Raw genomic sequence first — 27,612 nt, 5'->3', positions numbered from 1 at the left:
TGGAGCTGGAGATAGAGGATCTAGATCCTGGTTGACTTAATTGGTGATAGGTAGATATGAATATTTTAAGGGTTTTTATAGGTCATTTTATCTCATATAGAAGGACAGTTTGTATCTTTGTCTATTGGATGTAATCTTATTGTGTAGAGGGTTTGTGGATTGAGAATTTAATATATAAACCTGCTTGAAAAGCTACCATCCTTTGGAGTCATGTTTGTGCTGGGCGGTGAAGTAAAGGAACACTCCGGGGCAGTTGTATCCACCCGGGACAGAAGCAACAGGGCAAGCAGAGTGAACCTCTTGGGAAGGGATCCTTGTGGAAAATGAGGCTTGCAGACTATAAGACAGAGTCCGCGTGCTCGGCTCCACACTAGAGCAACGTCTGTGGAGTGAGGCCTCAGGAGTGATAAAAGGATAAGCCATCCATTTAATAATTAATGCAACAATCAAAAGTTCAAGGTTATCCTCAGCTACATAAAGAATTTCAAGCTAGCTGGGGATACAAGAGACCTTGTGTCAGAGAGTTGAAAACACAAAACCAAACCCAACCAAGGGCTGGACATGATGGCTGTCCAGTGAGTAAGAACACTTATTGTGCAAACATGAAGACTTGAGTCCAACCCCAGCAGCCCACTTAAAAGGCTCGGTATGTGGCAACCTCCCCACTTGGCCAGGTCCTGCAGAGCTTGCATCCTGGTCTAGCCAGACAAAGACAGTAACAAAAAAATCACAGCCAATCAAACTGCAGAATATAAGTAAGTGATCATGTATTGTCCAGCCACAACTGATATATTTATAACATAACTCCTACAGCTCAGCGAACAGCACAGAAGAGGGGGTGCAAGTCAGAGGACCAGGAAGTCTGCTGTGATAATGTGCCTTCTACATGGCAGGAAAGCTACTATGCCATGAAGTCTCAACAACATGGCTGCCCAAACAAGACTGAACAAGGACAATACCCACATGCATGCCACCATGGAAGAAATCTAACTGATGGAAGAGTGCGTTGCAGGGGTGAACTTTGACATTTCAAAATCCTAAGCCATTCCAGTTAGCTCGCCCTGTCCTGTGCTTGTGGAGTAAGACGTAAGCTCTCAGCTACTGCTCCAGCTCCAGGCCCACCAGTCCACTGCCATGTTCCCAGCCATGATAGACCAAGACTCCCCTTCTGAAACTGTGAGCCTCCAATAACTATTCCTTCTATAAACTGTCTTGGTCACTGTATCTTAGCACAGGCACAGGAAATTGACTGAGACAATTAACACCGTATAGGCTCACAACACTGTATACACAGATAAAACTCTCCCAAGAATAACTATGGGAAAAATTATAAAAACTTTCATTCACATGGCTGCTATAAGATAATGCTTTTCGAGCTGTGGCCACATCCCACACTCGTCCACAGATGTATTTAATACCAGGCCATCACTCTCTCTGCCTTTCCTCCTCTCGCTCCCTCTCGTACATGCACATGCACACATACATCTAGGTACACCAAGGTTTTATAAGCCCTTTCTTAAACCTTCCTAGCTGCACTCTATTCTTCTTTTATATTACACACTTTACATTAGCTACCACCCATCAAAGCAACTTCAAGAAGCACTTAATGGGTCGTCATCCATGATTGGAAAACTGATGCTTTGGGAAATGACAATGAAAAAAAAAAAAAATGGCTGCAACCCAAGACAGCATAAGCTCTAAGAATTTAGGATTTATAAGCCTTTTTTTTTTAAATCAAGACGGGGTCTCACTATGTAGCCCTGGCTAGTATGGAACTCAACATATAAACCAAGCTGGCCCTTGAATTCAAGGAGAGATGCTTGCCTCTAAGGTGTGCACCACCACATCCCAAACCTGCCAGGATATTTAATTCTTTTTTATATTTATTAATTTATATATAGGTGTTTTTTATCTGCATTACATCTATCTGCAACCAGGAGAAGGCATGGGATCCTGATGTTACGGATGGTTGTGAGCAACCATTACAGGTGCTGGGAATTAAACTCAGGACCTCTACAAAAGCAACCAGTGTTATTCAACACTAAACCATCTCTCCACCCTTCTCATCCCCCTTTTAAAGATTTATTCATTTATGTATATGGAAAGGATTTTTAAGTCTTAACATCTGACAGAAGTTATCCTATGTAAAATGACCGGCTAGAGCTACTTGTTTATAATAAATGATAAAACTTAAGTCTTTTTAAACAGGTGTTTCAATTCTTAAGCTAATGTGCTTTCCATTATGCAAACCAACTCTCATAATACATGTGCACACAAGAAAAGCACATGTGCACAGGCAGCAAGAGAATATGCATGTGTACATTCATTTGTATATAGTTTATAATCCACATGATAACAGTGACTATGAAAATCGGTTGATTTGTGTTATAGTAAATTTATACTAAATTTAATCCAAAATTAATTTTGTACAAAATATTTTCTCCCACTTGAATAACATTAATATTAGGTCACATCAGGACCTGGAACTAATCCCTAGTGCTAGTGAGTGGGGCAGGCTCAGCTGCACAGAGTAGAAGTAAACACACGCACACCAAAGACCTGAGTTTGGTGTCTGGAACCCACATGGTAGAACAAAAAAAAAATGACTCCTAAAAATTGTCTTCTGCCCTCTGTGAACTGCACACAGACAGATAGATACACACACACACACACACACACACACACATAAACACACAAAATAAATAAATTAGGATGTATAAAAAAATCTACATTCTAGCAACATTACTTATGACATCAATTTTGTTAAACATTTTAAGGGACACAGAGATAAAATGACAAATGTGTAGTATTTAAGTCAAACAGAAGTGGAGCTAAAGAGATGGCTGAGTGGTTAAGAGCTTACTGTTCTTCCACAGAACCCAAGTTCAGATCCCAGCACCCACGCACGTCAGGTGGCTTACACCGCCTATAACCCCAGCTACAGGGATCCTCTACCTCTCACCTCTGGGGCATCTACACTTGGGTGCACATGCTCACATGCACACATATACTTATACACATAATTCTAAAACAATACAGATAAAATCTTTACAAAAAGACAAACAAATTTAACTAACCTTACAATATTCCTGGAAGATATTGAAATTATTCCACAATATCAGGAGCTCTACCTGCCCATTGAAGAAATAAGACACGACTTACGGTTGCACCGCTTCTGTACAAATCGTAACTTGCAAGCTGTTCTGTACGTTGATAGTCGGATGACATCAAAATTCTGAGCACCTGAGAAAAGGACAAAGTGAAAAGCTGAGCTGCGCTGAGCGTCCCACTGCTGAATGGTGGAGGTGTGATGCACACGGGGAAAGGAGAGGTGAAGGAACACCTAGCACCTGCCACTGCATGCCAAGGTGCTGCCAACAGTTCTGCTAAGCAAGAGAACTCGGAGAGGGGCACACTCAGTGGCATCAGTTAGTAAGCTACAGGACCAGGAAAGGACAGCAGAGCAAAGGAGGGCAAAGAGTCTAGAGTCAAGAAGGTAAACTCCAAGCCACTCAGTGAGGCTGAGGCAGGAGGACTGCTACAAGCTTGAGGCTAGCCTATACTACAAAGTGAGACCCATTTCAAAGAGGTGAAGAGACAGAGTCAAAAAGAAGTCTCTAAATTACGGCTTCAGTCTGACTACAACAGGACCTGTCTGTGGCCATGCCTCAGATCTCTTTCCTGGCTGTGGCCTCATGGGTAGAGGGAACCGGAGCAGCCAACTCTAAAGCCCCCTTCTTATTCTGTGGTCACCTGTCCTTTTCTATAATTGGTCACAATGGTATTTCTTTGCTTCTAGTATACGATACATCTACTCACAAAGTACCACTACCACCTCACCAGGCAAATGCTCTGCCAGGGGGTCATACCCAGGCTTTCTTTATTCAAGCATGTCTCACTAAGTAGCACTCGCCTTGAGCTTGCTATGTACCCAGCCTGGCCTTGACCTTATGATTTCCTGAGAGCTGCAATTACAGGCATGGAGCACCATAGATTGCTGCATCTTCCTATCAAAAAGTAAAAATCACTGAGTGTGCACACATCTTTAACCACAGCATTCAAGGAGCAGAGGGAAGCAAATCTCTGAATTCGAGGCCAACCTGGTCTACATAGCAAGTTCCAGGCCAGCCAAGACTGCATAATGAGATTGCGTAATGACAACTTGTCTCAATTTTGTAAAAAGAAAAAAAATGTTTTAAAGGTAAATTTTATTTTGTAAAAAAGTAAAAAGTACTTCCTTCCACTTGTTCTTGAATACGGTGGCTATCAACCAACCATAGCTCTGGTTCTGAGAGATCCCATGCTGGCGTAAGGACTCCACAGGTACCAAGCACACATGTGGTGCACACACATACACATAAGATAAGCCGGAGCCAAGAACAGTGGCCAATGCCTGTAATGTCAGCATGTGAAAAGCCAAGGGGACTACAACATGAACTCAATTGGGACCCTACTTTAAAAAAAACAATAAGTAAATGAAACTACTACTACCCACCAGTGGAAGAAGCAGACGTATAGGGCACCAGAAGACACCCTACTTACACCCTCTCTCTCTTCATGGAGTGCCCTCAGCCACCTCAGGACCCTGCCAGCAAGAAGACCATCTCCAGATGTGGCCCTGCAACTTAGGCCAGAAGCATGAGCCACGATAATCTTTCCTTTATAATTTAGTCTGCATATTGCATTATGAAAAACAAAATGGAGTAAAACATAAAGAATTCAGATAAAACCATGTCTGAGTTGCTTAAACTATTGTAAGCATGTCAAATAAATTTTTTCCCACAAGAGCAGTAGCACAGGGTCATCAAGCAGTTCATCATGTGTTGATCTTCAACAATCTGACTACGAAGGAGAGACCCAACTCTAGACACTGGGCACAGACATTCCTGTTGTGGTTTGCCCCATGCACATAAAACAGCAGTAGCACAGGTGCACATAAAGGATATCTTTCCCTGTGGCAGGAGGGCAAAACCTTGAGAAAACATGAAGCCCTGAAGTCAAGACCTCTCAAAGGTCACCACCTCAGTGAGTGAAGTAGGAAAACCAATGACATGATTCAAAAAGAAATGGTAAAAGGCAAAGGCTGGCTCCCCCTAGTTTATGTTTTAAAATATCTGCATTTAGGAACCGTTGAGACAGCTCAGCAGTTAAGAGCACTTGTTGCCCTTGCAGAGATCAGAGATCCAGAGTTCAGGTCTCAGCACCCACATTAGGTAGCTCACAACCCCGTGTAACAACTGCACCAGGAAATCCAAGCCCTCTTCTAGCACAACACAGACACACGTGTGCATATTTTAAAACGGCAAGGAAAAATAAAATAACCAAATGGACTCTATTTTCCAAAAGCTGGTTATAAAAGTTCTAAAAGACAAGATTCAAAAGGCAGCATGTACTTTATAAAGTAGGTGGTCTACAATAACCTAAAGGGCCTATACAATTTGGAAGGAAATTATAAGTGTCAATAAGCTTGAGTTTAGTTTTAATTGGTAGGGTAACAAAATTCTAGCGGGACCAAAAAGAATGCATCTCAGTCACAATGGAGTAAAAGGAACTGTGGAATGGAAAGTGTGATTCACCCAAGGGGAAGCATGAAAGAAGGAAACAGTAAGAAAGGACTAAGCTCTACCAGGGAGATGTCAGTAAGTGCTTGCTGCATAGACATGAGGACCAGAGTTCAGATCCCTAGAATCCATAGTAAATGCCAGGCCTGAGGCACATACTACTGTAATTCTGAGAAAAGCTGCATCCTTGGGTTTCCTGGCCTGCTAGCCTATAATCTCTGAGCCTCAGATCCCAGTGAAAGACTGCCAAAAGTAAGGAACAGCAGCCAAGATTGACCTCTGGCCTCTACACATGGGCACATTTAAAGACACATGCACCTGTTCCTAAACATAGACACACACACACACACACACACACAGAGAGAGAGAGAGAGAGAGAGAGAGAGAGAGAGAGAGAGAGAAAGAGAACAAAACTGAAACTGAAGTATAAAAGTTAAACAGAATGACCCGTGATGAGGCAAAGGCTGTCATGTGGGCTTCCTCACCGCATTCTTGGTTCTGAAGATTGAACGTGGGACCCTAGACAAGAATTCTGCCACTCACTATACTCCCAGCATCAGATCTTTTTAAAATATCGTTTAAGGTTTTTTTCCTCTTAACTTACTCACTTTACATCCTGCTCAGCACACACTAGGTCATGAAAAAGAGGGGGTCTCCAAGTGTGGCTCCGTGCCACACTGTTTGCCTGTCATTCAAGAGGACCTGGGTTTGAGCCTCAGCACCACAAACAAAGCAAAACCAGAAAAGGGAAAGAAAGGGGAGAATTACTCTGGGCACAGTGGCACATGCCTGCAACCTCAGCACTTAGGAGGCAGACAGGACAGCAGCATGGCTTACACAGACCTTGTCTAGAAAAACAGGATTGCTATCTAAATAGGAAGTTAAGCATTAAGACTAATAATACAAACTGAAGAAGGTTATCTAAATCAATCTATCTCCTCAGAAATGTTCCTGTGTACTAAGGCTAAACAATAGGGACCTACCTACCTACCTATCTATCTATCTATCTATCTGTCTGTCTGTCTGTCTGTCTGTCCGTCCGTCCGTCCGTCCGTCCGTCCCTCCGTCCGTCCGTCCATCCATCCATCCATCCATCCATCCATCTATCCATCTATCTATCTATCCATCATCCAGAGCTTAGGTGGTGCTGAGAATGAGGCTAAGGCATCCCAGAGTAGAAACCAATACAACATCTTCTATAAAGAAAGTGAGGAAGCGTAAAAAGCCCACACAGAGAGAATGATCATTTATCCAAGGTTTATCTATCAGAGTGAGTGTGTTCTTTGCAGGTCTTCAATCATTCCCAGGGTCAACACCATCCCCCTACCCCATGTTTTTTGTTTGTTTGTTTGTTTGTTTGTTTGTTTTTAATGTGCAGGCCTGCAGGAATCACTTTTGTTTTCCCTTTTAGTCTGATTCGCTTTATCAAGAAAGCATCATATCTAGGGTTTAATCTTAGTGGTAGAGTTCTTTCCTAGCATGTACAAGGTCCTGGGTTCAATTCCTAGCCCTTAAGAAAGAAAAGAAAAGAAAAGAAAAGAAAAGAAAAAAAAAGAAAAGAAAAGAAAAGAAAAAGAAAAAGAAAAAGAAAAAGAAAAAAGACAGGATGGTGGTGGCACAGGCCTTTAATCCCAGCACTTGAGGCAGAGGCAGGTGGATCTCTAAGTTCAAGGCCAGTCTGCTCTACAAAGAGAGTTCCAGGACAGGGCTACACAGAGGTAGGGGGTCACTAAATAGAAAAGACAACCCCTAGAAAGGTGAACTAAACATTCCACCAGGGACAGCATCAACAAGCTAGTACAGCATCGAGCTGGTACAGCAATGAGCCGGTACAGCCTGCTGGAAACAACACACAAGAGCTGGCCTAGATCTTCTTGTGTTGTTTCAGCCTCTGTTTTTGAGTTGCTGTGAGACAAGGTCTAGTCACATAACCTAGCTTGGCTTCAAAATTACTATCCTCCTAATTCTGCCTTCCAAATGCTGGGATTATAGGCATCCCAGTTAAATGGGGTCTCACTATGTAGCCCTCCTGCCCCACCTCCAAGCACTAGCATGACAGGCGCCTGGCACTAGAACTCATAAAAATGTCTTTACAAGACTTACAAAGACTAATTTCAGACCAATACTATTCAGGAATCTGAGACCCAGCAAGTGTGAGGTGGTCTGTATTACATGTCAAAGAAAACAAAATACTAGGAAACACCCAATTCCTCCAGGCCATGTTTCGGGCTTTTGTTTTTTTGTTTTTTTTTTTGTTTGTTTGTTTGTTTTTAATATCATAATTTAATTTTAACGGGAGATTTTTAAGTGCATAATAAAGTTCTTTCTTTTTGGTTTTCCAACAGTGCTATTGTTCTAGTGCTTAGTTCTCTCTACTGTATGTCTAGTGTCTAGTAAAAGGTAGTTTATATAATATGTTAATTATTAACCACTATCACCACCTGCGAGCCCATGATAACAACAGATGCAGAAAGATTTCTAATCAGTAGGCGTGACTTAAAGTCACAGGTATTCCATGTAACATGTCTGCCTTGCTTTTTATGATCTTAACTAAGAAAGCAATTCAAAGCACCTGGGAGGCAGAAGCAGGCAAGAGCTGTGAGTTCAAGGCTAGCCTGGGGTATCAAGCAAGTTCCTAGTGACTGGGAACTATATAAGACCCTAGAGAGAGAGGAGGGATAGGAAGGAGGGAAGGAAGGAAGGAAGGGGGAAAGGAAGAGAGTGGAGAAAAGAAAGACCTCGACTCAAGTCTCAAGTCAATTCATGAGCTGTGAGTCAATTTCATGCTTCTGCAACTCCCATTCCTCCCTTAGGCTTCCAACAGACAATTTCTAACTGATAGAACTACTGCTTCATCAGGCAGTGGTGGCACACCTACACCTTTAATCCCAGCACTTGGAAGGCAGAGGCAGGCGGATCTCTAAATTCTAGGCCAACCTGGTCCACAGAGTGAGTTCCAGGACAACCAAGATACATAGAGAAACTGTCTCAAAAAACAAAAACCAAACAAAAATGTATAAAATCACTTAATAAAAATAACAACAAAGCCCACAGCATTCCACATGTGTGAGCCCAGGACACTCACGCATTTCTATGAAAAGCTGCCTCTTCTCCGCCATGGTCTTCCGCTTGTTCCCACCTTCCTCGATCATCCTAGAGATGGAGACAGACACAATGAGCCAAAGCATGATGTGATGACTCAACTGAGTGCTCAGCTGTGACAGTTACAGGAGACCACCATGACGTACACTTTCTACAGGAACATTGACAAAAATAAAGTGGGACCCTCCCACCAAGAAACACGAGCCATTCTCCCATTATCTGGTAGCTTCCAAAAGACACTGAACTATCAATATATTAGAGGAGCTGGTATGTTTACTTCCTGGGTTGAAAATACAGGACTTTTTTCTAAGAGAAGGGGCTCATCCTTGCTCTCAGGCTACTCTAGACTAACAATAGAGCCCATACTGGCCTTGAATTTGCAGCTGCCCTGCCCCAGCTTTCTGAGCGCTGGAATCACAGGCATACACTGCCATGCTTGGCTGAGGATGGCTTTTTTCCAAGTTGATCATTTTCTCTTTCTTTCTTTTTGCAGAATGTTAAGTATGGTGACACAGTTTCCTCTACCACCACTGTTTTGCAAGTATTAATATATTACTAAAATATGATTTCAGATACAAAAGAGAAAGCCCATGATAAAGAACACAAGAGTTTTTCATCTACACACAAAAAAGAAAAATAAAATCTTCTGGTTTAAGTTGAACTACATTAACAAAAGATACTCATCCCCAAGCTAAAGAGCTCCTCAAAGGAATTTTTCTGTCACATACTAATAGCAATGAAAGCTGACACTTAGTTTCCACCAGGTGTTAAAGCTCCTTATATCTGTGGAACCAAATGTTAAGTCCCACTACCTGAGAGGCTGAGACAGGAGAATTGTTGAGTCTACTAGTTCAAAGCAGACCTGGAGAACACACTCTGCAAGCTTTTGTCATCTGCATTCCTCTCTTATCTATTCAGTCCCCACAAGTAACGCCTGATGCCTGCTTTATGATTATCGCTGCGCCTGCTTCCCAGAGCAGGCAGCAGAGGCCGGGAAAGCTAACTTGATGAAGGGCACATAACTCAACATTAGTGCCATTGCAACATCTTGAACACACTTTTCATGTGACTTATTTACAAATATCTGAATCCTTAATGTCTAAAAAGCTAGAATATAACCCATTATAAAGACCTATTTGTGCCAAATTTTGCTGAACGTAAGCCAGATAATTACCCTGAGTAGATTAAACTGTTGTAAAGCACTCTCAAGTATGATTAAACTGTTATACATTAAACTAGTACAAACTATTCTCAAATATCTTATGATCACAAACTAAATGACAACTATATAAACTGCATATTCACTACAGCAAGATGCCTGACTGGTTATAACAAGTTCAGTTATAACCCAAAGAAACTTTAAAAATGTAAATATAGTCCTTAACATTCCATAATTAAGATTTTGATCAAGAATGACCCCATCCCAAGTCATGGAAATGTTATTGGAGAAGCTTCAACACACACAGTGGTTACAATCTACCCCAAGTCAAAGGAATTTTGAACAAAAAGTAAGCCAAAAAAAGCCGCCAGGAACAGAAAAGCAATCTAATATAGGATTTGAAAAACAAAACAAATCAAAACAAACCAGGAATTCATTCCAGTGATTACAAGGGAAGAGGCCACTCAAAAGCTTGCTGCTCCCTTATCCCAGACTTGATCTCTCCCAGAGACAACTGCTGATACAGATCACGACCGAATAACCACAGAGACCTTTACGATCTTTATGTATCTCCCAGCTTACAGCCTCTACTTTAGTATTCCTTTACATCAACCTTCTCAAAGCAGAGAAAACAAATTCCTAGAGATTGCTGGATTCTTAGTGGTAATTTTCTAAAATTTTATTTTCATTTTTAGATTCATCTTGGGAAACAATATATCCAGGTCATCTAGATGGCCACCACCCTGCAAGGACTGCCAGGCAGTTTCAGCACCCACAACCGCATGTAAAATGAGTGGCTGGTGAAGGACAGGAACTACACTTTCTTGGACAAATCTGCCCTGCTATCTGCTTTTGCAAATAAGAGTTTTGAAACACAGCCATGGCTTCCAGTTCTATTTCCTTTTCTTCTTAGGAGTGGGTATGAGGGCTAGACCTGGTCTCATGTAGTCCATGCTAGCCTCAAACTTGCTAAACAGCTTAGGAAGACCTCCAATTCCTAACCCTTCTGCCTCAGTGGTGGGATTATAGGCATGTATTTTCATGCCTGGTTTCACTCCTGTGTTATCATCTGGGGCAGAATTTCTATACTCACAAAATAATGGCAGCCTGCAGTGCATGCCACAGAGAACTTCTGGCCTGAAAAGTCTGAAGTAAAATTTAAGAAAAAGTTTGCCCACCTTATTTATAGCAATCATTAACACTGGATTACTACATTCTGACTACAGTTAGGCTAGTACATCCCTGTTGTCAAAATGAAAACAATCATACCAAGTGCCTTTGTTTCTGCCTCAAGCTCCAGTAGCCACTATGGACTGGATCCTCAAATCCTGAGCCAAAAGAAACCCTTTCTTACATTGTTTTGTGTATCTGTCTCATCAACAAGACAAGTAAGTAATGCATCCAGCTTTTATTTGTTTTGTTTACAAATGAAAGAGAAGAAAACCCAGGAGGAAAGGAAGAGATGTTAATGGAGAAGAAAAGATGAAACCTTCTATGAAAATGCTTTGACAGCCTAGCACAGAAGCAAACAGTATAAACCTCAGAGGTTTTAAAAAGAATGAGGCAGGAGCTGAAGACATAGCTAAATGAATAGCCTACTTGCTGCAGAAATGTAATGACCTAAGTTCAGATCCCCACACCCACATAAAAAAGGCCAGAAGTGGTGGTGTGCACCAGTCATCCCTAATGCTAATGAGAGGTGGGGGTGGGGGGAGATAAACTGATCTCAGCAGCTCAATAGCATGCCAGCCTAGCCAATCAGTGAGCTCCAGGTTCAGGGAGGAAGTAAGACACCCAACATCAATTCCTTGTAGAATCATGAAAGAAACCATGCTCGCGCTCCTCTCTCTCTCTCTCTCCCTCTCTCTCTCCCTCTCTCTCTCACACTCTCCCTCTCTCTCTCCCTCCCTCTCTCTCCTTCTCTCCCTCCCTCTCCCTTTCCCTCCCCCTCCCTCTCTCCCTCTCTCCCTCCCTCCCTCTCTCTCTCTCTCCACCACCCCTTCCCTGGGTGGCTCGGTTACTTTCCTCTTGCTGGAAATACAGCTCTCTGTATTGTCACAGCTGCACCTTTCCCTGGAGAATTCCCTCAGCTGGCTGAACACTCCCATAAGGCAACAGACAGCTGCAGTAGATGACTGGAGGTCTGGATCCTGGAATTTGGGGTGAGAATATAACCACCTCAGTCACTGAGCACACAATGACTAAATGCAAACTAATGCATATGGAGCCATGGGAGACACGTAAAGTAAGCCTGAGCAGGTGGACTAGAGAGAGACCACCCAACGAGGGCTTAACACTCTCGGAGCCCCAGGCCTGAACTACAAACTGCCAGGCTCCCCAACTAAAGCCTTGTATCACATGCTTAAAAAAAAAAAATCACCCAGGAAAGCCCTCTAGTTAGCTTGCAGAGGAGCAAGATGAGCTAGAGTGGAAGAAATCCCCAGCTACTTCTCCTCTCCTCCTGCATCCCCTCCTACCCTGCTCACAGGCAAGCTCACACTGACAGCAACAGAAGCAGGAAAAGCAGCTGGTGCAGAAACCTATCAGAGTTAAAACTATGAAGGGAAAAGGAAACGAGAGGGAAGAAACAAAACTGTCCTTGTACACCTTGACCTCCGCGTTCGCCTATGGGGAGGACTCAATAGAATTTCCCAAATCTGCCAATTAATAAGCTATTACAACAAGGTTAATGATCAATACACAAAAATCAACAGACAAAAGCCTATCCATTTCCTGTGTAGTATCAACACACTGAAATTTGAAATAATAACTTTTTGATGCTACATTAAAAAATAAAAATATAGGTACTGGAGAGATGACTCAGGGTGAAGAGCAGCACATGTGGCTCTTACAGAAGACCTAGGTTTGATGCCCAGTGCCCACACAGTGCCCACACGGTGGCTCACAACCAAACAAAATCCCAATTCCAGGGGATCTGATGCCCTCTTCTGACCCCCATGAGCAACAATAATATATGTGGCACACATGCATACAAGCAAAACACTCATATATATAATAAAAAGTGAATAAATCTAATAAAATAATTATTAAAATATATCACTTATATTATCATCCCTCAAGATATAAATATTTTGTGAAAATATAGCAAAACAGGTATAAGACCTATGTGAAAAAAAAAACCTGTAAAACTGGTGGGAAAAAAATCAACATAAAACTAAATTACTGAGATTCCATGTTTATAATAAGACATTATCAAGATGCCAGTTCCTTTAAACTCAATCTATAGAGTCTGAAAATTCCCAGCAATACTCTGAGGAAGTTACTTTGTAAACACCAACAAACTCATCCCAATCTCTACACAAAAAACTAAGAATAGCCAAGATGATATTTAAAAATAATAATAAAAATACAAACTGAAGCCAGACAGTGCCAGTTTCAAGACTCACACTGTCAAAAGGGATCCAACGGAGAAAAGTGGTCCTCTCAATAGGGTTATTGTAAGAATGAGTGTCTAAGTGATTGAACAGTAAAGAGGGCGGTGAAGAAAGATAGGAAAATGAAGATGAACAGAGACTGAGAAAATTGAGATGGAGCCGGGGAAAGCCGACTTAGATCCTGGTGGCTGTAATCGGACATAGGTAGATATAAATATGTAAAGGGATTCTATAAGTCTTTATCTCATATGGACAGGTAGTTTGTATCTTTGTCTACTGGGTGTAATCTTATTGTATATATGGTGTGTGGATTGAGATTGTAATATATAAAAATGCATGAAAAGTTAAAAAAAAGAATGTATAAATGCACAAACATTATTTTAAACCAGCAGACTTTATACCTGTCACAAAAATTAACTCAAAGTGCCCTAATTTAAAAACATAAAACTATACAACTCTTAGAAATCACAGGAGAAAACAACGAGCCTAAGGTTATGATGAAGATTCTCTTTGGTTTTCCCAGATAGGGTCTCATACTATAGATTGGTTTGGAACTCAATCAACTAGGTAGTCCAGTCCTGTCCTGGCCTCTATCTATGGTAATCCGGTAATCCTCCTGCTTCAACTCAGCCTCCCAAGTGCTGAGACTACAGGTGTGGGCCAACACACCCAGGTGACAATGATATTCTGTGTGTGTGTGTGTCTCTCTCTGTGTCTCTCTGTGTGTGTGTGTGTGTGTGTGTGTGTATCTGCACAGTATATATATGTATGGCATAACTCTCTGCACACACTTGTACAGAGGCTAGCAGACATCAGGTGTCTAGCTCTATCACTCTCAATCTTAATCCTTTGAGACGGCCTCTTACTGAACCTGGTGCACACTTTTAATCCCAGTGCTGAGGAGGCAGAGACAGGTGGATCTCTATGAGTTTGAGGGCAACTTGGTTTGCCTGTTTCGGCAGGAAGGCTGTCATCTTGTAGCAAGAGGGTCAGAGCTCTGTTTATAGTTTCTCAAGTCTGTAGATTAATTGAGTGCCTAACACACACAGCCTACACAGAGAGTTCTAGGCCAGCCGAGGCTACACAAGAGACCCTATCTCAAGAAACAAAACAAAAATAGCAACAACAACAAAAGGGCCTCTGGCCTCCACAGACATGTCCCCATGCACTGGCACACTCACACAAGCACACACAGAAAATTAAAACAAGATACCACTAGGCGACTATGAAAATAGTCAAAGTGAAGAACAGACCATACCATGCACTAGTAAGAATGTGAAGCAACAGGTCCGGCCACTTCAGGCAGCTGGCCAGATTCTCACATAGCAAGATGTAAGATGTACTGTTATCATACAATCCTCAGCATTTAGGCAGAGATGGTGAAAAGGTACATCTACCCAAAAAACTGCACCCAGATGTTATAGTAGCTTTAGTCATGATTGCCAAATCCTGAAAACAACCACACTGGCCTTCAGTAGGTGAAGAGGTAAACTATTCAGTTCTAGAAAGGAGTGAGCCACAAAGCCATTAAAACACTGAGGAAAACTTAAGTGCAAATTACTAAGGGAAATGAGCCATCTGGAGCCAGGAGTGGTGCTAAGCACCTGAAATCCCAGCACAGAGTACATTGAAGGCCAGCCTGGGCTAAATGAAACCCTGTCAAAAACCAATCTGAAAAGAACAAAAAACACCATTGCAATTATGCAACACCCATGAAAATGCAAACTACAAACAAGTAAGACGGTGACTCTAGAGTGAAGGTGGGCAATGAATCCAATGGACACAGAGGAGTACTTGTGCCAAGAAACTATTCAGTCTGGTAATGGCTGGTACATGCCATTGTGCCCTGTTCAAACCAACAAGAGATTGGGGAGTAAACAATGAGTCGGTATAGGCTTACTGATTCTAATGAACATTCCCCAAGCAGGGGAGTGCGGGTGATCAAGAGGCTGTGTGTGTTAGGCACTCAATTAATCTATAGACTTGAGAAACTATAAACAGAGCTCTGACCCTCTTGCTACAAGATGACAGCCTTCCTGCTGAAACAGGCAAACCCTTGGGCTGGGATATGTCCTGAAAGATGCTTATCTTCCAAGACCTAACCCTGCCTCTTGAGTAAGAGCAAGAGGCCAAGGCTGGAAAGATGGCTCAGCAGTTAAGAGAACCAGCTCTTCTTCCAGGGGACCAGGATTTAATTCCCAGCACATGACAGCTCACAACTGCCTATAACTCCAGTTCCAGAGGATCCAACAGCCTCATGCACACATAAATGCAGGCAAAACACAATGCAATAAATAAATCATTAAACACAAAACACAATAAAAATAAATAAATCATTTAAAAAAAATAAGAGGCCAGTGTTACCATAGAGGGTCAGCGCTCTGTTTACAGTTCCTCAAGTCTGTAGATTTCCCATGTGTTTCTGCCCTGACACACACAGCCTCCTAATTACCAGCATCCCCCACCTGTGTGGTATTGTCATTACAATCAGTGAGCTTATATGTTAGGGAGAGGAGAGTAATTCAACCAACAAACATCTGCTGAGCCTGGAGTAACTGCAAGATATATCTGGGAAAGGATCTTGAGAGTGTTGAACTTGGAGGCCCAGTATACGCTGATAAGATACAGGGCGCTGGCTCATGAACACCAGGAGCCAATCCCGCTGTGCTGTGGAATGGCTCCAGTAAGCCTGAAACACAATGCTTAAGTGATGTTCTACAGAAAATGAGTGGGAGAGGCTGGGACTGTGAGAAGGTATGAAAGGAGGTGTCAGAGTTCCCTTATCCCCTACACCACCTACACTTTAACAAGTCGTTGCATCCTAGACTGGCAGCAGCTGCTTCTCCCCTCCCCCGCCTAAACTCTGGAATCTTACTTCCTTCAGGGCAGGCCTGAAACACTGTAAATCTACTGCCTGAAAACACTCTTACCCGGCTGATGGGGACACACAGAAGGGCCACTGCTGCCTCGTCCACTCTGGGATACCTGGCCCACAGCTACTCGACCACTAATATGGATAGTCAACCCCTTATTTCCTATCTTGCTCCTCTCTATCCAAGTTTTTCCTGGGATCAGCTCCTAAACAAAATGCTGGCATTCACAACCTTGCCTAGAATGAGCTCCTGCAGAAATTCAGATACCTGTGCATTCAACCACGCTTATGACTCAGATTACCTCAAGTCCAAACTTATGAGTATGTCAACTACTTCCCCGGGGCTAGTACTTTATGGGTGCTATTATCTGTATCTCTGTACTCAGGCTTTCAACAGCTCTAGACCCAACAAGAACCTACTACCACCACAGCTGACCTTACACCTTCCCTGTACCCTGCCATAGAGACAGGACCTTGAGCATTAATATGCATGAACATGAGCTCACCTTTCTACTGACTTCCACTTGGATTCCTGGAATTCTGCCTTTTCTTAGCCACACCATCTAAAGATAACCAATACCTCTCTATCTTCCTTGTCACAAGATGACTCTGACTTCAAACCCTGCCATTTCCTTCCTCCCAATCACTCTCCTATCCAACCCCCACCCCCTTTTCCCATTTCTACTGCCAAAACCTTCATCCAGATGAACGAACAACAAAAAAAAATTCTATGGCCTCCTGATCTCAGGACTCCCCACCCTCTCTTTCCTGTAGTTCATCCTGCAGGCACACAAAGAAGCATGCTCACTGGCTACATCCACATAAACCTGTCTGCTCTCCAGGCAGGAGCTTCTTTCCACTCAGACTAAAGACATAACACAGGCTCAGCCTACAAAGTGTAAGAGACAAGAGTCCTAGGTGTGAAACACAAACAAAGTATCTTAAATCTTAGAGCTGAAACTCTGAGTTCCTAGATGAGGCTGTTTAATATTCTTGGCCCAAAGCCAAACTGAGGGAACAAGTTTTTACACAGAACACCAAAACAACAACTCATAAGATAAAAAAAAAGTCTTAGTTGAATTTTATCAAAACTAACTACTCTGCAAAGTTATAAAGAAGTGAAAACAAGCAGAAATTAAAAAAAAAAAAAAAAAAAAATCAGGTCAGCCAGATGGCTCAGTGAGTAAAAGCTCTGGTTACTGAGTCTGATCCCCAGAACAGAGAGAAAAGTAAGAGTGAACTGACTTCCCATTCTGTAGCACAGGTCTGAAGTGGTGTGGAACTCTAGATGTAGCCCAGGCTGACCTCTTCCTAGTTTAGTCTCTCAAGCACTAGTGTTACAGGGAGGAAGCAACATTGCCTGGCTTTTGGTGCTGCAATACTTAAAGCAACATATTCATGTATCTTAGGAAAACAGAATAGCAAGAAAGCACACTGAAAGTTCATATGGAAGCCAGGAGGTGGTGTTGCATGCCTTGAACCCTAAGGAAACAGAGGCAGGTGGAGCTCTGTGAGTCTGAGGCTAGCCCAGTCCACAGAGCTAATTCCAGGGATACACAGAGAAACCCTGTCTTAAAAAATAAACAAATAAATAAAAATAAAATACATAAATAATACTGTTAGTCTATGATATTAATATCCCCATAATATCACCTTAAGGCATAATATAGTCAGCATATCATTACATGGCATGTTTGGTTGCTTTTGGCTGATTCTACACCAATCTGATCGGATCACCGTCCACTCTGTTTTTCCTTGTTCTACAAGTATGCTTGCATAGTGACTTCACCAGAAATCCACCCTGCAATTTCTCTGCAGGAATTCTGTTAAGCCAGCCATCTATTTAGCAAGGTTCATTTCCTTCGATTCTGAAAGCCCACTGAGCCTGACAGAGATAGGCTCAGTACATCTGAACAGTTTAAGCAGACAAACAAGGAGAATCATCTCCGTAGGCTGAGGCATCGCCACCATCAGCCCCGCTCCCCTAGCACATGCCACCAAGTCCTGTCATCAGATATACAGATGAAGTGTCAATGGATAATAGATACTCATTAATAAAACTTAACTGTCTAATTTGCCTGTTACCCTGTCTACAGCACCTTTTCCCATGCCTGTCACTTCTCAATTTTGGAAGAAGTGACAGCTCTTAGAATGAAACAGCCTGGTGTGTATGCTTTGCCTGGAATCCCAGCACATAGGGGGCTGAAACGAAAGGATGCTGGGTTCAGGGTCAGCCTGGCAATACATCAAGACCTAACCTGTCTCAAAAAACAAACAAAAGAAACCTAGAATGAGAAGTCAGGCCTATGCTAGATGGGCCTTAGGAGCAAGTCAGGACTGTGGATGTTATAACTAGCTGAGGAGAGTAAGACCTAAGATTATGAACCAATTACTTTAGGTAGCCAATGATGTGGCTGTAAGCTCTCCCTCTCCATCCCATTGTACGATGCATAAACAATACTGTTAGTCCATGATATTATTACATCACCATAATATCACCCTCTGCAAAGCAAACAGGAGTAAATGAAAAAGTAGAGAAATCCCCAAGACAGTGGTGCCCTAGATGAGATGTGGCAGAGAGGGCAGCGAGAATCCTCCTGTCTGTTCATGCTGGACACGCTCTGTGGGCAGAGGCTGAGTAACTGCCACAGCATGCAGACTACAGCAGAGGAAGAGACTGCTTTGGAAATGTTTCCAGCACATCTGGAAACTGCGGGAAGTGTGAAAAGAGCCTTCCTCTCCTTTGAATTGGTTTGTCAGTTTCTTAACCTTTGAATCTCTGTTACATCAAAGCATTCAGATATAGGCCATGGAGCTGGCTCTGCACTTGCCTTGCAGGCACCTAGATCTGAATTCATGACCCATGGTTTAAAAAGTTCCTGGGGTGAGGGGGTGGGGGGTGGGCTGGAGAGATGGCTCAGTGGTTAAGAGCACTGACTGCTCTTCCAAAGGTCCTGAGTTCAAATCCCAACAACCACATGGTGGCTCACAACCATCTGTAATAGGATCTGATGACCTCTTCTGGTGTGTCTGAAGACAGCTACAGTGTACTTATATATAATAAAATAAATCTTAAAAAAAATAAGTGGTATTATAAAAAGTTCCTGGGGGCTAGATGGGAAGTTCAATGATGTGAAGCCCTCACCTTAATGTGAAATGGCCCTTGCAGCCTACACTCATAAGATGGGGCTCCCCAGAGCAAGCTAAGTTGCTAAGTTAGCTAAATCAGCAAACTCTGGATTCAAGTGAGAGACCTGTCTGCAGTATGTAAGGCAGAGAAGAACTCAAGGAAGATAGGACACATCAGTCAGTTTCCCACTTCCACATACACACATATACACATACCGCATATACATAAGCAAAGAGATAAGTAAATTAATCAACCAGGCTTAGTGAGAAGCTGTTATAATCTCAGCCCTGAGGAGGCAGAGACGGTAGTTCTGCAGTGCTCTCAAGCCAAATTTGCAAGCTGAAGCCAGTAAGAGAAGCTAGCTCAAAGACCAAGGTGAATGGTGCCCCAACATCTCAGCTTGTCCTCTTGCCTCCACATGCACTAGCACACACAAGCAGAGGCACAGGCACACACAAAGCACTCTGGAAAAGCCATGTGCAAATACACAGTCTCCTGCAAAATCAGTCAGACTTCTCTGAGGTAGGTCTAAGCTCAGACTGCAACTAATACAGTCAAATTCACCTTTAATAAAAAGAAAAATAATAAAACCTAACTCCCTTGCTCATTTCAGGAAAATTCTCAAATGCCCTTCCTCTAACTTATTCTTTTCTCTTTCAGATTAAAAGGGATGCCAGGGAAAATAAATTTAAAACTCTAGATATCTTCTTGTAACAAATATGAAAGCATTCTCTGTGTCCCAATTTAAAAAAAAACATTCAGTAACATACTCTACAACCACACAGAGCTTTGGACAGCTGAACTTAACCTTAACAGGGCTAAGCTAACTAGCAAACAACTCACGCAAAATGCCTCACACACAACCTGAAAGCCTAACAAATGTCAGCTATCAGGCACTCCAACGACAGCCTGACTATCACAGCCTTCCAGTCCTGTTTTAATTTACAAACAGTGTTAGTAATACACATAAATTCAAGATCAAGGGGCTGGAAATGCAGCTCTACGGCAGTGCTTGAGCCAGCATGCAGGAAATACTTAGTGTTTACTAGCCCTGAGTCCCAACAACACTGCATAAACCAGGCTTAGTGTAATCAAATCTGTAATACCAGCAATTAGGAGGTAAAAGAATCAGAAGTTCAAGGCCATCTCCCAAACACGGGACTCTGTCTCAGAAAACATAAGAATAACTTGACGTAACTAAGCAGGGTACCAAACACTGGTAATACCAGCCTTTGGATGGCTGAGGCAGGAGAACTGCCATGAAATGAAGCCAGCCTGGCTTACATACTGAGTTCTGCCAGCCATTACTCACAAGCTGAGATTCTGTGCAAAGAAAAAAAATTAAACTGTACACATGTTTTTCATTTATCACAACCCAAAGTGGTCCATCTTATTCCTTTTAATTTTTTTATTTTGTTTTTATTTTTATGTATATGGCTATCTTGTCTACATGTATGTCTATGTGCCATTCACCTGCCCAGGACTCACAGAGGCCAGAAGAAAGTGCTGGATGCCCTGACTGGGGTTACAAATGGTTATGAGTTATGACAGTGTTCAGAATCAAATACAGGTATTTGAGATGAGCAGCTAGTTTTCTTACCCACTGAACCACCTCTCCAGACCGAACACTCTACCCTATTTCTACCATACTAAAAGAAAAGAAAAATAAACATCACTTCAACAAATGCCAAAAATACAACATTGATAAAATTCAACACTCAGTAAAAATACAAAGCAAAAACAAACAAAAGAAACATCCTTAAATTGACAAGAAGCATCAATCAAAAAGCTTCAGCAAGTATTACAGTGAGCAGCATATAAAGTGAATTTTAAATTTTTAATTGAAAAAATTACAGCTACTAGCAAAATATTGAAAGTATTTCTACTCAGGAAAAAAAAATTAGTGCCCTTTGTCAACTCTTGTTGACAACTCATGAAGGGACAAGAAGAAGAAGACGACAGTGGTAAGACCATAAGATCAATTCAGACCTCTCTATTCAGTATAGAAGACACCTAGCTGCAAGCTCTTTGCTTCAAATCAATGAAAAAAAAAAAAGTTAATAGAAATCAAAAAGCTTAAAAACAAGAGAACCTTCCAGTGCTCCATCGGGAACACTACCAGAGAACCTTCCAGTGCTTCATCAGGAACACCACAGGAGAACCTTCCAGTGCTTCATCAGAAACACCACAGGAGAACCTTCCAGTGCTCCATCAGAAACACCACAGGAGAACCTTCCAGTGCTCTATCAGGAACACAACAGGAGAACCTTCCAGTGCTCCATTGGGAACACCACAGGAGAACCTTCCAGTGCTTCATCAGGAACACCACAGGAGAACCTTCCAGTGCTCTATCAGGAACACCACAGGAGAACCTTCCAGTGCTCTATCAGGAACACCACAGGAGAACCTTCCAGTGCTCTATCAGGAACACAACAGGAGAACCTTCCAGTGCTCCATTGGGAACACCACAGGAGAACCTTCCAGTGCTCCATCAGAAACACCACAGGAGAACCTTCCAGTGCTCCATCAGAAACACCACAGAACCTCCCAGTGCTCTTTCAGGAACACCACAGGAGAACCTTCCAGTGCTCCATCAGAAACACCACAGAACCTTCCAGTGCTCCATTGGGAACACCACAGGAGAACCTTCCAGTGCTCTATCAGGAACACAACAGGAGAACCTTCCAGTGCTCCATCGGGAACACCACCAGAGAACCTTCCAGTGCTCTACCAGGAACCTACCAGAGAGCCTTCCAGTGCTCCATCAGGAACACCACAGGAGAACCTTCCAGTGCTCCATCAGGAACACCACAGGAGAACCTTCCAGTGCTCCATCAGGAACACCACAGGAGAACCTTCCAGTGCTCCATCAGGAACACCACAGGAGAACCTTCCAGTGCTCCATCAGGAACACCACAGGAGAACCTTCCAGTGCTCCATTGGGAACACCACAGGAGAACCTTCCAGTGCTCCATCAGGAACACCACAGGAGAATCTTCCAGTGCTCCATCAGGAACACCACAAGAGACATAATTATGAGCAGGAGAAAGTTACAGGCTGGCTGGATTCTGAGTCTAGAACTGGCACCTCCTGCGGGGAATATGATTCTAAACAAAGGCAGGTGTAGAGAACAAGGCATCTAAGCCAAACTCAGTGTTGAAGAACAGGGATAAGACTGGAGCTGAAAAGAAGCTTAAAAGGCACTGCTAGTCTCTGCCTAGAATTTAGTTTATGTAATGGTTTGGGCTTAGAAAAGTGTGAAGGTGCAAATACTCATGGCCAGGAATTAAACCACAACATACATCTATAAGGACAGACACTTAACCCTCAATTATATCTGATTCTAGACTGAGACCCCTGCAGGACAGCTGAACACCTAAAATCCCACATATAATAGGCAAAAAGGGTGAGTATAGAAGCAAGAAAGTAAAAGACATTCAGAGTAGAATGAATCCGTAAGACAAAATTTCAAAATGCATGGAGAGAAACCATGCTAAGAGCCAGCCAGGACAGCAGTAACTGAGTATTAATTCAGCCCAGGTAGTGAATAAGTTCATAGCAAGACAAAACTGATTTCACATGTACATTCAGGGACACTTGGACATAAATGTTAAAACTTATTGCCAATGCAAAATGGTAGTCACTTTGGAAGCCTGCTTGGCAGTTTCCCACACAGCCAAATATATATTTGATCTGGCATATACAGCCAAACATTTATTCGATCTGGCATATTCTGATCTACTGTTGTACTCATAACTTATTCAAGTGGGTTGAAAAAAAAAGTATGTCTATAGAAAACATGCACACAGAAGACTGAAACAGTTTTATTCAAAATTACCAAAACCTTTCACGAGATGAATGAACAAACAAACTGATATTTCCACTGACTGGAGTATTATTTGTTGCTAAAAGAAAAGAAGTCATCAGTCCATAAGCAGGTATAGAAGAACCATAAATGCATATTACCAAGGAAAAGAAACCAGAAAATATAATTCGTAGCCTAACATAAAGAAATATTTTTGAACTAAGGTCATCAGAATTAGCAGCGCCTTTACCTGCCAGGCCACATCACCAGCTTGAGAACTGTTTTCTGAACACAAACAGCCACTTAGAAAAAAGTTCTCATATATTTATGACAAATACAACATTTTTGTTTTTAAGAAAAGCCTCAGACTGGAGGCTTTCCATTCACTGCCAATAAGAAGAGAGGCTTAAATATACTAAGTACAGTAGTACACTACATACTACTAAGAAATCACACAGTAAAGACAACTCAGACCTTGTGTTCCAACATGAAAAGAAAATCTCAAAAATAATATGCGGGGGGGGGGGGGCTACAGAGCAACTGGGACAGAACGCTATAGTAAAATGCACAGAGAACTGGAGATGACTCAGTGGATAAAGCACTTGGCACCCAAATGTAAGGACTGGAGTTCAAATCTCTAGAACCCATATGTAAGCCATGCAGGTATAGCAGCCACCTACAATGCCGGCACTCTAGAGACAGGCAGGGAGTCATCAGAGCAAGCTAACTGGCTGGACTAGCCAAATTCCCCAGCTCCAGGTTCAGGAGGAGGCTTAACTTAAATAATAAGTAAAAGAGCAACTTAAGCCTCCAGTGTCAACTTTGGGCTTTCACAGACATGTGCACACATATATGGTACATGGATACCATGTGGACACTCCCACATATCACATACACATATTTCACCAAGCATGGTGGTTCACAAGAGGCACTAACAGAAGGATAGCCATAAGTTCAAAAAAAAAAAAAAAAAGCATAGAAAAAGGCCTGGGAAGAAAACAACAAACTGGTAATTGCAGTAGAAAAAGGAGCAGGCACGTCAAGGTGCAAATGTGCATTCTGAGCCGCACAAACTACTGCAGCTCCAGGAGCTGCCAGGGACGGAGACTCCAGTTCAAATAACACCCAGAGCAGGCAGCAAAACGGAGGGGAGGGGTTGTTCCCAAGACAGAAAGCGTTAACCTTTCTGGTAATACAAATGTATATATTTTGATTGGGATAGGTTACAAAGTATACATAGTTTTCCTTTTATTCTTAGTCTGTTTTCTGGGGGGGGGGGACTTTTGTTACTTTGTTTTGCTTTTATGTTGTTGTTGTTGAAACAGTGTCTTCCTATGTAACTCTAGCCCACCTTGAAGTGATCAGCTTGCCTCTGCCTCCTAAGGACTTCAATCTAAAGACATGTGCCATCACACCCAACAATACATACAGTTTTGTTCAAAACACCCAACTCAGTATGCAGTCAGAATGACATAGAAAGACTCTATCTTTAAAACAAACAAGCAAACAAACAAAAAGTTTGTTTTCACCAAGCATGGTGGTTCACAAGAGGCACTAACAGAAGGATAGCCACAAGTTCAAAGTCAGCTTATTTAGACTACAGAATATCAAGTACCAAGCCAGCTGGGGCTACTCAGCAAAACTCTGCTTCAAAAAATGGGGGTGCAGGGTTTATTTTCAAATAAATGTAAATTAAATATCTAAATAAAATATTAGAAGTGCCTGAAATAAGGCACCCAAATTTGCAAAGCCACATAAGCACCCCAAAACAAAAAATTAAGAGAGACTTAATGGTTGCACCCTAAAGTGCAGATACTAATTAAAATAAACTAAATGAATGTACTTCAAGGCCTACTATACATGCAAGAACAAATTTGGATTAATATTGCTCTTATTTTTTTTATATGAAGAGACTAGGGGTAGGATATGTTAACATCTGAAGTCATGAAATAAATGGTAACTGGAAATCCTATACACTATAATATTTTAACTGTAAGTAGAAATGCTGTCTCCTGGACAAAATTCAGTGAACAGAAAGACCCTGCCAGCACCATCTTGACTGTATAACCTCTTCAGATGCAGTTCCACTTAAGTCTGATAAAAATCCTCGGAGAACACATAAAAGGTCAAGTTTTAATTTGGCAAGCAAAGTAATCCAACAGGCACTGCAAGCCAGGGAAAGGAAGCAGCAGCCTGGGGCAGGAGAGTCCAAGCAAGGCAGAGGACAGAACTCAAGCCCTTATAGAACTTTAGAGACATAAGCATTCTCTCACGTCAGAACCAAGATCCGTGAGGCAGGATAGAAATTATAAAGTGTTCTCGAGGCAAAAGCACCCTCCGGTCCTCTTCAAATGACTGGGGGTGGGGGGGAAGCCAATGAGAGAAGGACCAGACCTGATTTCAAGCAACCACCCCAAGAACAAGCTCCTGGAGCACAACACGCAAGAACCACGTGGATGAAGAATTGCCACAAGCCACCAGAGTCGACCACCTAAGCCACTGTTCAACTACCAGCACCTAAAACCCTGGGTTACCTGGAAAGACGAAGAAAAGAGAATCCGAGGACCAAAGGAAGTCCAGAGAGCGTCCCTAACTCTACAGAGACTGACACTATTCCATATAAGATGTATCAAACCCCTGCTCCCTCCATCCACTCCTTCAGTGGGCATCCATTGGTAGGGCTGCCGGGATCCAAGCCACATCCTGAGGACTGACTGAGCAGAAAACAGGCACGGAGCTTAATTCTAGTTGGGAAGGCAAGATTCTCCTTCCAAATTTCTCCCCCCCCCCCCAAATGTCAGTAAGACCCTCCAAATCTGTTCTCAATAGCTCCCACCAGCTTTCCTCGAGTATCTTACTTTCTCCACAAACCAAACAACTTACAGCTCTGGTTTCCCAGGGCTGGCAAAATCCTAAAGAGACCTGAAGTGAACAGAACAAGACACATAAAACAGAGCGCTTTACATTGTGTGTGCATACTTTCACGGCCGAACTGTCAGCACTTCAACAGCAAATAAATGATGGCTGAGAGTGATCAAGTCGTGACCCGGGCGCTGACCGCGGATCTCTCCTGCTCCATACCTAATCAATAAACGCTTGCAGAGAATGCTGGAAGGTCTCCCTGATTCCCCAAGGCCTGACACAGGAATTTAACAGCATTCGTCAGCCGCATCCTCCCTCTTCCCGGGACAATGTGCTCATCAGAGGTGACCTGAGTGGACAGGTTCGTCCACCGGGAGCCTCGGGAGACTGATCCTGAATGAATTCCCTTCCCTCTGCCAGGGCCTGCCTACCTCACCTGCCCTCTGCCAGGACCTGCCGCCTTCGCCCCCTTCAGCACCTAACGCGGAGCCTCCTCCCCGCGAGTCCGGCTCAGGCTGCATCAGCAGCGCGCGCAGCCCGGCTCTGCGCTCCGCGGCCCCCCGCGCGCGCCGGTGACCAGAGAGCCCTCCCCGGCCCGGCGTGCTGCCTCCCTAGGGTCGCCGCTCCAGGGCCGCGCGCTCCGCCACCCCGCAGCCCTCCTTCTCGCTCCTCCAGCCCCGGAGGACTCCCCACCTGGCTCGCTTCCCGGCCGGAGCTGAGGGGCCGTCGCGTGGCTCTCCGGCGGCCGCAGCCACCTCCGACCCGGCCCCCTCGGTTGAGGCGGCTGAAGCAGCGGCAGCGACTGAGGCGGCGGCGCCCACTCAGGCCCCGGAGCCGCCCCCGCGGCGAACGTTCCCAGCGCCGGCTCGCGCCGCTTCCCCGCCCGGCACGCGCAGCGAGCCCGCCCCCGGCGCGAGGGCGCGAGGGCGAGGGCGAGGGCGGGCGCGCGCGGAGGGGCGGGCACGCGCGGAGGGGCGGGGCTTCCGCCGCGAGAGGAGGCGGGGAGGCGGCCGAGTGCCCTCCCGCGGGTTTACGCGCCCCCTCCGGGCCTCTGGGGATCGCTGGCCGCGGAGGCGGAGGCGGAGGCGGAGGTGCGCTTCCACTCCACAGGTAGCTGCCGGGCGGCTGGGTGCTGCGCCGACGTGACTGAACCGTAAGGAATGCGAAGAAATACCCGGTGAATCATCCACCCGCGCCTCGAGCGCGGGGTCCTCCCCCGAGTGACTTTCCACACCGCCTCAGCAGGCTTGCTGAGCACTAACTCCGTGCCCGGTAGACACGATCTGGGTCACGGCCCCAAGAGCGCATAACTTAGGGAGTCCGGTCCTCTTCGAAAAGCCAAGCCACAGCCGGATGCAGTGAGAGGATGAGGAGGGACAGATTACTTCCCGCTTAGTTGCTCTGTAGTTCCTGAAAGTGGGAGTAATTGGACATTGAACAGCTTGAGCAAAGGAACAGAGGCGAGAAAGCTTCGTTTATTTATCTATGTATCTATTTATTACCAACTCATATATCATTTTTAAAGGGCTTATTTTTATTTCATGTATGAGTGTTTGGGCTGCAATATGTGTGCACCGGCGAGTGCTCCCCGGAAGCTAGAAGAGTGTTTTGGATCCCCTGGAACTGCGAAGTGACAAAATGACATGTGGATGCTGGTGAATCTAACCCAGATCCTCTGATAACAGAGCAAGTGCTCTTAAATGCTGAGCTATCTCTCCAGTCCCTC

General features: G+C 43.7%; 1 protein-coding gene across 1 annotated transcript in view; it reads right to left on the bottom strand.

Annotated features, from left to right (window-relative positions):
* The window catches only part of DTNB (dystrobrevin beta), a gene marked incomplete at its 3' end in the record, with an annotated part of 190,990 nt that extends 164,220 nt beyond the window's left edge, over positions 1 to 26,770 (bottom strand). The window contains 3 exon segments of the mRNA XM_080914824.1: positions 3,163 to 3,243; positions 8,647 to 8,714; positions 26,580 to 26,770. Of these exon segments, the coding sequence (XP_080770950.1) occupies positions 3,163 to 3,243; positions 8,647 to 8,713 (148 nt within the window). The 5' untranslated portion in view covers position 8,714; positions 26,580 to 26,770.
* Positions 26,771 to 27,612: the final 842 nt, after the last annotated feature.

This window comes from Micromys minutus, assembly GCF_963924665.1.
Source record: "Micromys minutus genome assembly, chromosome: 1".
NCBI classification, from domain to species: Eukaryota; Metazoa; Chordata; class Mammalia; order Rodentia; family Muridae; genus Micromys; species Micromys minutus.
The sequence above is the reverse complement of the archived record's forward strand: the minus strand, read 5'-3'. Positions and strand labels throughout refer to the sequence as shown.